At 42.6% G+C, this 12,581-nt stretch overlaps 1 protein-coding gene across 2 annotated transcripts in view; it reads left to right on the top strand.

Annotated features, from left to right (window-relative positions):
* The window catches only part of RALGAPB (Ral GTPase activating protein non-catalytic beta subunit), a 60,748-nt gene that overhangs the window by 29,506 nt on the left and 18,661 nt on the right, over nucleotides 1–12,581 (top strand). The window contains exons 15-20 of one of the 2 annotated variants that reach the window (XM_003211893.4): nucleotides 776–908; nucleotides 2,813–2,934; nucleotides 5,317–5,499; nucleotides 8,116–8,267; nucleotides 9,710–9,897; nucleotides 11,553–11,659. In XM_003211893.4, coding sequence (XP_003211941.1) covers nucleotides 776–908; nucleotides 2,813–2,934; nucleotides 5,317–5,499; nucleotides 8,116–8,267; nucleotides 9,710–9,897; nucleotides 11,553–11,659 — 885 coding nt within the window. Of the gene's footprint in view, nucleotides 1–775; nucleotides 909–2,800; nucleotides 2,935–5,316; nucleotides 5,500–8,115; nucleotides 8,268–9,709; nucleotides 9,898–11,552; nucleotides 11,660–12,581 lie in introns of both variants that reach the window. The other variant, XM_010722228.3, reaches the window with a different exon arrangement.

The following is a 12,581-nucleotide window of genomic DNA, read 5'->3' as shown; positions in this document are numbered from 1 at the left end:
CACTCCATGGTCTCAGTGTCTTTCTCGTAGGCAGGGCCCAGCACTGAACACAGCCCTCAAGGTGCGGCCTCACAGTGCTGACTGCAGAGGTACGATCACTCTGCTGGCTGTGCTGTTTCTGATGCCGTTGGCCTTCTTGGCCAGCTGGGCACACTGCTGGCTCATGTTCAGCCAGCTGTCAGCTAACACCTCCAGATGCTTTTTCTCTGTGCAACTTTCCAGCCACTCTGCCCCAAGCCTGTAGCAACGCATGGAGTTGTGATCAAAGGGCATGGCTCTGCAATTGGTCTTACTGAAGCTCATGCAGTTGGCCTGAGCCCATCTGCCTGTTCATAGCCCTCCGTAGGGCCTTCCTACCCCCAGGCAGATTGACACTTCCTCCCAGCTTGGTGCATCTGCAGATGTACTGAGGTGCACTCAATCCCCTCATCCAGATCATCAGTAACACCGTTAAACAGGACTGGCCCCCATACTGACCTCTCATGACTGGCTGCCAGCTGGATGTAATTCTGTTCACCACCACTCTCTGGCCCCAGCCCTGCAGCCAGTTCTTTATCTGGTGAAAAGTGTCCCTGCCAGCTTCTGCAGGAGAATTGTGTGGGAGACAGTGTGAAAGGCTTTGCTGAAGTCTAGGTGGACTATGTCAGTAGCCTTTCCATCCTCTACCAGGCGACTCACTCGTTCATAGAAGATGATATTGGTGTTTAACAATGGTGGCTAGATTACATTCTTGCTGGGTTTTCACTTTTCTAATTTTTTTTTCCTAAATTTGCAGAATGGTGGTGAAAATAACCTCTTCAAAAGCCACAGTCGTACTAACAGTGGCATTAGTACTGCAAGTGGAGGCAGTATGGAGCCTACAACACCAGATAGTGAACGACCAGCACAAGCCCTTCTAAGGGATTATGGTAAGGACAGCTCTTAAAAAAAACGGTATTATTATATCCTAACATGATTTTTTTCCCCCCTTTTGCAGTTCTGGCTAATACATTAATGTGTGCACGTGTTTTGAAGCCAAGATGGATACTCCTTTGTTCATTGCTGATTTGATCCCATATGCACCCATGTGTGGTGCTAACATGTGCTGGCTGGTTCTGTGTCGGTTAGTTTTTAAACCTGCTAAAGGACTCTCCCAATACAGTTTTTAAAAAAGCTTGTGGAGAACTGTTTTATTTTATCATGTGTTTTCATGAACAGTAATGCGATAAATTAATGTGCAAATTAATGGCTTCATTCATTTTGTAGCATTCCAAGTTTAGAAGGACCTTTTCTTAACTGTTTTTAAAGACCATTTGGGGGACTCCTGTTTCTGCAAGATAAAGAGGCAGAATGCTTGCAGCGTGTCATTTGTTATAACAAGATCTCTTCAATTAACATTGTTTTGTTATGTCTTGTACTGTGCCATTTTTGAATCTTTGCAGTAGAATTCATGTCCTACTGTTCTATGTGGTAAGCCAGCTGAATGTGGAGATCCTGGAATTTCGTTTGCTTCTTCATCCTTTAGCAGTGCAATTGATGTTAATTGATGAAGTGAACGTGAGAGCAGACCACCTTGTAGGCTAGGTGGGAAACTCCATTCTCACCAGATAAAAATGTTTCTTCCTTCAGTTCTCAATGTAAGAAGAGAGGGATTAAGTGGGAAAGGTTTAGCATATTCACATATATATATTATATACAGATGCAGGGATTTGCTTAAATGTGTTAGTTATTTCTCTAAAGGATTTGTCTGAAATAAGTGCTGGTTTTTACCACACCATCTTAATTATGTATATAATTCCTGTGTTTTCATTGGCAAGTGTTTTTGGCGTCTCACAATGTAAAATGTTCCTTGGTAAGGTTAAAAAAAACCTCATGTTTTAAGTCGTTGAGTTGCTGACTTTTCAAACCATAAGTGTAAATTGAAAGATATTTTTTGTAATATTTGGCTCCAAACTTGTTGGCATTATTGATTCATTTTACTGGATTTAAGAAAAAAAATTCTGTGCCCACAAGGTAAGGTTATAATATACTTACAAAAGGAATTTCAACATTTCTACTGAATGCTTAAGGGGAAAATTAACTGGTTAACTGTAGCTGACATGTAATCTGCTGCTAGACTGGCAGGGAACACTGGTACTGCAATTAATTTGCCGATTCGGTTTTAACAAGTGTATATAACATTTGTGTTCCTAATACAATGAAGTGATGAGCAACTGCTCCTAAAAGCACCTCTTTGTTTTAATTTTGGCCAAAGGTACAGGAAAGTTAAACATTTAGAAACAATTATATCTTTTCTTCCAAGTTAGTTTCTTTCGTTATCTACACATAAATACCTAATGCAGCTTCTGATAAATACTGTGCATAGAGAGAATAGGTAACTTCTGGCTTAGATATCTGAAGTTACATGTGCTCTGTTGGTTCATTACTATGACTCAATGTGAGTTCTGATGTCTAACATATGTGACTAATGCCTAAATTCTTCTGAGTCTGCAAGACACTGCAGCACTGTAAGTGCGGTAGCAAACAGCAGCACAACCCAACATGAGCTGTTCTGCTGCTGAAATGCATCCAGTGCTGTGATTGTCCAAAATGTCTTTAGAAGAAACAAAACCAAAGTGACACAAGGTGCTAATCTGAATGGATTTGTATTGTCCACTGGTGTTGCATACAAGGGAATTAGCCAAATTTCCAGATTCTAGGTTGTATATAATTTTATGTGCGTATCGTGGCTGCTTTGGCTTGTTCCTGTGCTTTGCTTATTGTTACTAATGCTTAGTTATTTTCCCTCCCTGTGGTATGTGTTACTGGGGTTATATCCTAGCTCTTAATACAGATACGGCTGCAGGACTTCTGATACGCAGCATTCACCTGGTAACCCAAAGGCTCAACTCGCAGTGGAGGCAGGACATGAGCATCTCACTGGCTGCGTTGGAACTTCTCTCTGGATTGGCAAAGGTGAGAGACGAAGTTTTGGTTACTCCAGCCTCTTCTCAAAGGGACGATTCCTGTTCTGTTCAGGTGAAAATCATGCCACCAGGCAGACGTCTGTCAGCAGATGTTCTGTTTGGAGAAAAGAAGGTACATCCTCCTTCTGTAGGATTGCTCTGTCTTATCCTAATGGATGTACTCAGTGATTTAAGTCAAGTGAGCGCAGTGAATGCCTTTGGGCTGAAGGTGAAGCTCAGGGCGGGTGGTTCAGATACACGGAACTACTGTGTGATTCTGGCTGATTTTAGCTGGATGGCTTCTAATCATTCTCATGAATTCTCATGTGTGTGGTTTTGCTTTGCTTTGTGTTTTGGTTCTGTTTTGTTGTCACTGTTTTTTCACACTGCGGTGGATGAATCTGACATATTAGGTTGAACAGCTGAAAGAAAACCATACCACTAAGCTTCCAGTGGGCAGTCTGTGGGCTTCAGCCCATAGTTTCCAACTCCACCATGAACCATTTCTCATAGGTCACTTTGTTAGGTGTTTCTGAGGCTGGTTGCACAGTGGGTGGACAAAATGAACAAGAGTTTCTATTGCTGCTGATCGGGGTTGGAAATAGACCAGGGCATTGAAAAATTTGATTGCCCTTTTTGTAAGTGTTGTGCCAACTTTCTTCCTTTTGTGTCGCGTGCAAAGTAATTTTCTGAGCTATGTGTAACACCTTCTTAATGTGAAGGTGTCACCTGCTTGGGAGCTTTGTCTCCACACAGCTCTGTTCCTCAGACTAGCTGTGCTGTTCCTTTTCACCACTTTCCAGCTGAACCACTCTGTTTTATGTTAGCACCCTCAGCTATGGTCTATGTTCCTCAACTGTAAGGAGACTCACCTGGCAAGTAGCTGGAGTAATTAGCAAGTTAGTGAATAGTAAATAACTAAAACAACTGGGCTGGGAGGTCCTTTTTCGATGAATAGTAAAATGTCCTTTTCTGCTTGAGGGCACTTATTGTTCCCAGTTTGGACTTCATGACGTTTGCTAAGCAATCCTTTGGTGTATTTACAGCAGCCACAATGAACTGGTGCAGCAGCTGGCATTCCCTGGTGTATTCCCTTTGAATATGTATGTCATAGGGCTCTTTTAAAGCTTGGAGTCAGCACTGAGCCGTGGTGGGCTGCATGCTGCCTTCATTTCTGCAGTAGCATGAGCTGAAGGGCACATTTGAAAGTTCATGCAATGCAATGAGTTCAAACATGGTTTTGGAGAGTTCCAGAGCACAATACAGAATCAGGAGTTCCTGATTCAGTTAGGATATTCTCCTGTCCCCTCTTTGTGCAATGAGATGAGAGTATAAAAAAATGTTTTCAAATATCTACCCCGTTCAATATTAAACACTGTAATCTTTGTATAATTCTTGAGCGACTGAAGTGATTCTTCTGGGACACCCAGGGTAGTCCTCTTTCTCTTAGTGATGAATCAAGTGGAAAGAAATCTCCACATATTGCATAGCTGCAGAGTAGAGAACCCATTCTGCTTTCACCTTTGGAAACCACAATTCCCAAAGTCCTTTTCAGGTTAAGGGATGCCTTGTCCTGTATCTTTTCAGCTGCAGGTTATTACTGGGACTTGGTCCATTAGAAAAATCCCGTTTCCTGCAAGAGTGCTGCTTCCCCAGCCTGCTTGTCCTAAGCTAATCTCTTTATATGGCATGGTCAAACTCTACAGAGTAGAAAAATCCAGGTTTAACTGAGTGCTCCTGTGCCAGTTGACATGAAGAATAGGGAGATTTGGTGATTTGGTTAACTTCAAACTGCTGATCTCGTCACTCAGGGTGCACAGCTCTTTGCTAGCCCTCACGGTCCAGAGCCTTGTTCCCTGAAGCCCATCTGGGCAGGAATAGGAGCTGAGGGGGTTTTCTGCAAATGATTTTTTTTCTGGTTAATCTGCTTGTCTGAGCACGGTTGTTTGTCAGTGAGAAAGTGAAAGAAAATCACTCTGCTGACAGAATTTGCCTAGTGGAAAAGGACAGGAGCAGAATGAAGCCCTCTGGATGGGATACTGGGCAGTGAGTGGTTTCTTAGAGGGAGCATGTGGACGTGAGTGGGGCTGCTGTAGCTGAAAGAGGTTTTTGCTGAAGATAAGTTTAAAATGCAAATTTATTTAGCTTGCAATTCATTTTTTATCAAACCAGATTGGTATCGTTCTTGCTCTTGGAAACAAAGCCCAGCAGTGTGGTGGCACCTTAATTTCAGTATCCATCACTGTTTAGCCTTTTTACCATGAAATAGCTCAACTGTTTATTCACATTTCTTAAAACTGCATTTAGAAATGCTTTCGAAAGCTGTTTCTTCTCTGAAAGGTTTTGTGAAGGAATTCTCACCTGACAGTCCTCTTTTCCTTGCATCATACAGGTGAAAGTGCTTGTTGATTCCTCTGATCAAAAGAGAGCAATTAGTTCTGTATGCAGCTACATAGTGTTCCAGTGCAGCCGACCAGCCCCGCTCCACTCCCGTGACCTTCACTCTGTGATTGTTGCAGCTTTCCAGTGCCTCTGTGTCTGGCTCACTGAGCATCCTGACATGCTGGATGAGAAGGTAAGAACCTCTGAAGTGTGTATTCTTAGCCCCCCAGACTGATTTGCTTTTTGTCCCCAGCTGCCAATGTTTCAGACTTTAAAACAACACGTCTTTGTAGTTTTCAAAAGCATAGCAGGAATTCTAAAACTAGTTTACTTGGAAAATAGCTTTCAGTTTTGATTTCTCCTTTTCATTCACTGAGAATATTTTTGGCTGTGCAACCATCTTTCATGTTTATAAGAAAGTATTTTGATCTTTCTACTTGCTTTGTGAACTGGAAAAAAAAAAAAGAAAAAAACTGAAATTGGAAAAGCAGAAAAATAATGGAGAAATATGAGCATTATTGGTGTGTAAATAGTGTAGTTACCTGCAGCGGATAAGCTTCTAAAAGCAATGTCTTTTCTCATTTCTCAGCTCTTACCTATCTAAAGCATTTTCTAAATTTAACAGTGGAATTTCTTTAATGCTAATATTTTGATGATCGTAAAATCATAAGAATATAGAGTGGCTTGAGTTGAAAGGAACCTTAAAGATCACTGAGCTTCAACCCCCTTGCCATGGGCAGAGTTGCCAGTCATTAGATCAGGCTGCCCAGGGCTCCATCCAGCCTGGCCTTGAGCACCTCCAGGGGCATCCCCAGCTTCTCAGGGCAGCAGAACCAGTGCCTCACTGCCCTCTGAGTACAGAATTTCCTCCAAATATCCAACCTGAATCTCCCCTATTTTAATTCAAAGCCATTGCCTCTCATCCTATAACTAACAGACAGTGCATAACGTCAGTCTCCTCTGTTTATAAGCCCTCTCCAAGTACCAGACAGCAGTGCTGTCTACCTGGTGTCTTCTCTTCTCCAGACAGAACAAGCCCAACTACCTCAGCCTTTCTTGATAGTAGAGGTGCTCCAGCCCTCTGATCATCTTCATGGCCTTTTCTGGACCCTCTCCAATTGCTCTGCATCCTTCCTGTGCTGGGGGCCCCAGGCCTGGACACAGTACTCCTGATGCAGTATCACAAGGGCAGAGCAGAATGGAACAATCCCCTCCGTGCCTCACTGTCCCCTCTGTTGATGCAGCCCAAGATACTGTTGGCTTTCCATGCTGCAGTTGCACACTGCTGGCTCACGTCCAGCTTCTCATCCATCATGACCTTCCTTCTCCACAGGGCTGCTCTGAAGGAATTCTTTTCCCAGTCTGTACCTATATGGGGTTGCCCCAACCCCAGTGCAACACCCTGCACTTGGCCTTGTTGAACTTCATTAGGTTGACGTGGCCTTTCTGGGTCCCTTTGGGTGGCACCCTTCTGTTCTATTGCCTGCATCACTCCATGGTGTCAGACTTGCTGAGGGTGTACTCAATCCCATTGTCTGGGTCACTGATAAAGATGTTGAACAGCACTGGTGCCAGGATTCACCCTTGGTGTCTTCACCAAGAAGTTTTCTAGAAGCTGAGCAAGGCAAAGCTTGATCCAAGGTACAGCTTCCTGAGGGAGTTTGAAAAGAGCAGTAAGTGAAAGATGCATGTTGCTGATCTGATCACCTCCTGTCATAGTCTCAAAAAAATCTTTTTTTTTTTGTATGAGCATCTGCTTTTGTTGTTGCTTACAGTGGCAGCTCAGTAATCTGTGAATATATGTTAAAAATAAAAAAGAATAACAGGCAGAGTTTTCAATAAAGATGCTTTCTGCAGGCACTTTGGGATACTGGCTGTTGGTAGTAGGTGACCAGGAAAGGGATGATTTCCTAGGATATGGCACAGCACAGGTGATAAAGTTACATTATGCTTTGTTTTTCTTTCTTTGCTTATTTTTCTGCATGAATTGTGAATTCAAGAAACAACACAGACCAAAGTGCAGAACCCTGCCTGGTTTCTGGTGGTTAAAACTGATGATTTATTTGTGTAGTTAGGGTTGATTGTAGACTGCTACTTGTTCTTGAGAAAGCTTTCCTCTTTATTCCCTTGTTTAGCCATCAGATCAGAACTTTTGTTGTATCAATCCAGATATTTTCAGTAAATGATTTTGCAGTGAGCAGTATTGATCAGTCATTGCAGTGATCCCACTGAGTGCTGGCCTCTTCTGTCATATCTTAGCTGATGCTTTGCTGTGTACTTTTAGAACGCTGTTATTGTTCTCTTGATGAATTAGATACCACGTGTATTATCCTTCCTTATGAATGCTGTTGGCAATTGAAAGATTCGGAAAATTTTTTTTTGCAATTTTCCAGATGAGTTCATTCTTAATATCCTGAGAACTTAATTAAATTTTCTGCAGATAATTTCAGAAATGCGTTTATCTTTTAAAATATGCTTATATTTTTCACTTGCATTCCTAGCCCTCTTGGCTGTTTTGTACATGTCTAATGGAATACGTTGTGTATATATTAATTCAGAGCACTTTCTAGCCTTGGATATAGAGGCATACTAACGCAATTAGACATCTATATACAGGGAAAATACAATTCCTCTAGCAAATGTGATCTTATTTCAACACTGTCTGTGAAAATAATTTTCTGCCTTTATCTCTGAGCTCGTACCAGAAGCAGCACACTGCTTAAATGAGTCATCTGTTGCTGTTTCTCTGAGGTCTCTGAGACGTCTGTTGGAATGCTTCTGTTTTAAGGTAGTTCCTCGTGTGTTTTAGGATTGTTTAAAGGAGGTACTGGAGATTGTGGAGCTGGGTATTTCAGGAAGTAAATCCAAGAGCAGTGAACAAGAGGTGAAGTACAAAGGAGATAAGGAGCCAAACCCTGCATCCATGAGAGTGAAGGATGCTGCAGAAGCTACGTTAACGTGGTATGTAATTTCTCAGAGCGTGTTCATTGTTTAGCATTGCTTTGTCAGAGAATGCTTTAATGAGGGGTTTCCACCTGGTACGTAGTTGAGAGCATCTGAAAAGTCATCCAGAGGTTCCTTCTGGTTTGTCTTTGGGGCAGGGTTGTCTTCCCCCTTCCATTATAGATGTCCAGCAAGAAAAAGATTCCTGTAATTGCTGTCTTCTTTCTGCCCCTTCCTTTCCTTGGAGAGCAAAACCTTCTTGCAGCCTCTGATGTTCTGCTCTTTGCCAATGCAGAGAGCAGCTCCTTGTGTCTCCCACTTCCCCTTGTCACCTTGTCCTTCCATTCCCACAGCCTTCTCCTTGGCCTGACAAATTATGCTTTCCCCACACTTTTCCCCACACGGTAGCTACTGCCTCCTGTGTAACACAGCAGGCAGGTACAAGCTAAGGCAGGGTGGGACATCATTCTGCCCACTGAACTGGGCTTGCTTAATAGATCTGGGAGACTCTGCTGGAAATGTGATTGCAGATGATGTGTGGGTGGGGAGAGGGAGCACAGAATAAATTGAGATTCACTCCAGAGAAGCTGAAAAGTGCTGTTTTACTGGATGAATAGCATGGTGGTGTAGACAGGACAAACTGAAGATGAGTAGGATAAACATGTGTTGCAAAAGGTGCGAGCTGCTTGCTTATTTTGTTTGTTCTACTTCACAATAAAATCATTATAAACTTTACTATTAGTAAAAACAATGGTGTAATTATGAAAGCAGCTTCTCATTGGAACTTGTGGACAAACTTTTCTTGTTATCTGAAAAAGGGCACCTTTTTCTTTTGTTTAGAGGGATGCAGATATCTGTTTTCCAAGGGAAAAGTGTGGCAGGAGGACTTCAGTAAATTTATTATAGATCTGAGTGCAGCCCCATTCAAAACATATGAACTCCAGTCAGTGACACTGCATGGAAACCTCTGCTCTTGCTGTTGGCTCCTGTCATGGAGGTTTTCTGTTGGGAAGATCCTGCACAATTTCAAATTATTTAAATCTATATATTTTTAGGTGTCTTGTGTATGCCTTGCTTGTTGATATTGAACAGTGGGTTAAATTATGGAGGAGTATCTCAAATCATCCATAATATTCTTATAAGAACAAACAAAAAAACCTGTAGAACTACAGATTATTTTTTGCTCTAAAATGTATCTTACTATCTCTATGACCTAGCTTCTAGATGAACTTGTTCTATACGCAGATTACTCTTCTTTGAAGGATTCGTGTGCGTTTTTTTCTGAAATTACTGGTTCTCTTTTAAGACAAGCTGATGGGATAGTGCAGTGATTGGTTTGTGCTAACCATGAGGGTAACTGCTGTGTCGAGATCCAAGTGAAGAAAAGAGTGGAAGTCTGCTTGGGTGGGACAGTAATCTGTTAATCTGTTGTGACTTCTGTCTTTTTTTCCCATTTGCAGTATTATGCAGTTACTTGGAGCATTCCCTTCTCCCAGTGGCCCTGCTTCCCCTTGCAGCTTAGTGAATGAAACCACATTAATTAAATATTCTCGCCTACCCACCATCAACAAGCATAGTTTCCGTTACTTTGTTTTGGATAACAGTGTCATCCTGGCAATGTTGGAGCAGCCTCTAGGGAACGAACAAAGTAAGTCCAGCAGTCACCATTCCTTGTTCCTCTTGTTAAAACTCCCAGCATGCAGCTGTAGGAAAAAGAAAAGGTACTACATCGTGTGGTTCTGTCATTTTTCAGGGCCCTACCTGATCTGTGGACATGCAGCTGAATAGAATGTTGCTCTGGAATGAAGTGGCAGGGCTAACTTCCATGTCAGTGATAGTCAGACATATACAAGCCCTCCTAAATAGTTCACACGGTTGCCTTTCATCCTTTAAGACCAGATGCGTGCAGCTGAGTGCAGAATGGTAGCTGGTGGACAAAAGCAGTGCCATTGCATTATGAAGACATCCATGCTTTGACCAAGGAGAGCATTTATTAAAAAAAATCTATTATTTACACGATGCTTTGAACTGAATAACTGATCTCCTTAAATTCCCCTTCCTAATGTATCAAGGCATCGCCAAACAGAGTCAGTGAAACTCTTCTCCTGCACTGGCTTCACCAATGCTAAGAGGAAAGTTGTTTTTTTATGAGTTGTGTTCCAGAATCTCCCATCCCGTGGGGAATGGCTGTGCAGATCCTGCAGCCATTGCCACACGTCCACCCTCAGTCTGGGTTGGAGCCAACGTGTTCCTGACTGCAGGGTGTGGAACGTGCCAGAACAGCTGAGCACTTCCCACCCTTATTCTGCCTGTGCTAAATGAATTACTGAGGAATCCTGTAAAGCTATTATGATCTGAAATTAAATTAGCTTTACTTGCTATGCAGAACTTGCTTACAAATCCCCTTTGAAATACAAGATTAATTGCAGTAATACTTAAGTGTGTCAGCTCTGTTCTGAGGCAGACTGCTGTAGTGAATCATTGCGGGCCTGGTGTGCTGCCCAGGAAATGGCAGCAAAGAGGTGCCTGTCTGGTAGTTACCCGGTGGTGTCACTTTATGGTCTACATGCACAAAAGATAAGACACACGTCTTTAAAAGGTGAAAAACTGTAAAGGTGTGATTCCTCTTCTAAGGTGGCCTTTAAACCTTGAAGGGAGACTGGAATCCCTGCCATAGAACCCCGACTGTGCAAGTGGAAAGGCACAGAGGGAGGACTGCAGCCAAGCTGCTCTCTGAACAGAGTCAATATTGAACTCAGAGCAGGTTGCTCATGGCTTTGTGCAGGTAGGGCTTGGAAACCTTGGAGGAGTTTTAGAAATGTTTTCACTGCGTAAAGTTAGAATCTTCCCCCATCTTAGTTTGATTGATGGATGCCTTTCCACCATTCCTATTGCCATTATTTGTGTGGGACCTTTACAGAAACTCACGGGAGGTCATGGAAACCACATTTCTGTATGAACATTCGTTGTACCTAAACAGGCAGTGGCCGAATAATTTTTTAATTCATAGGAATAATTTGGAGAGAAAATCAGTGATCTGCATGAATTTGGACTAAGGTTACTTCTAATGATGACATGGAGCTGATCTGGCTACTGCTGAACAGAGCAGTTCTCTGCTGCAGAGAGGGAGATTACATTCAGTGTTCACTTCTCACCAGAATTTGTCTTTAGGGTCAGGGAGGGAGTTTTCTTTGAAAAGAAAATCTCTGTAATATGTGTGCTTTGTTATGGTTTGATTACTGTTCAATGAAGTATTTGTGATTTATGATGACGTATTCTTCTTTTCACCTATGTGCTTTGCAGATGACTCCTTCCCCTCTGTCACAGTTTTGATCCGTGGGACGTCTGGAAGATTTGCATGGGCCCAGCAACTCTGTCTTTTACCAAGAGGAGCTAAAGCAAATCAAAAGGTCTCTATCAAGGCCCATAAAGAAATCTTTAACTTAGAAATGTTCAGCTGAAATTCCACTAGTGTGAGACAGCCCCACAGATCTGGTGATTTTACATTAAGGCTGAGCCACGGGGCCTTTAGCTGTAGGTAATGTGACGCATCTCTGGTGACTCTTTACAGCTCGTGATTAATATTAAATATAGGCTGTAAAAGTACTGTTGCCTTCTAGGTTTGTGTGGGAGGGTGGGAGAACTCTCCTTATTCTCATTTTTTAAAAGCATCTTCTAAGCTGATGAAGCAATGGACCGTGTGCTTAGTGTGCAGGCACAGCTGGTGTGCTGATGTTAGGATGTCAGGCAAAGCTTCTGCAGCAGAAGGAAGAAAGTCTGGAGATAACGTGTGAGATGCTGCTGAGAGAGCAGCTGTTAAAACTGCAGAGCTCTCTGTTGCAAAGATGGCTGTGAAACTGCTGTGGAAAAGCCTATCGAGGTGGACTTTGGAATGCTTCTGGACAGTAATGGTGGAGGATAAATTTCCCAATAAATGACGTTTTAAGTAGAATCTCGTACTGCAGTTGCCTGGTGGATTATATCCTTGCATTACCAAAATTTCTTTGTTTGTAAACATCTCCCAAATGTTCAGACTGTTTGTATAATGTAACTGAAATGTGGGCCTGTCAGTCTCAGCTGTCACGTTAACATGGAGATGGCTGTGATCTCTGCAGTGCAGCCCTTGGGAGGACCCTTCACTGGATGCCTTTGGAGCTGTGCTGTCACTGTAGCTGAAGCGTTTTGCTGAACAGTGTCAGTTCACGGGTGTTGCCTCCCACACCAAAGGAGAAGTCAGACTTTGGCTGGGGACCTAACCAGTCTTAAGGGAATCATTCCAACTTAAAAGCATTACTTAACTTCAAGATTTGCCATTTTTAAGTGTACTTGGTA

This window comes from Meleagris gallopavo, chromosome 22, assembly GCF_000146605.3.
Source record: "Meleagris gallopavo isolate NT-WF06-2002-E0010 breed Aviagen turkey brand Nicholas breeding stock chromosome 22, Turkey_5.1, whole genome shotgun sequence".
NCBI lineage: Eukaryota > Metazoa > Chordata > Aves > Galliformes > Phasianidae > Meleagris > Meleagris gallopavo.
This window is presented reverse-complemented; position numbering and strand designations above follow the sequence as displayed.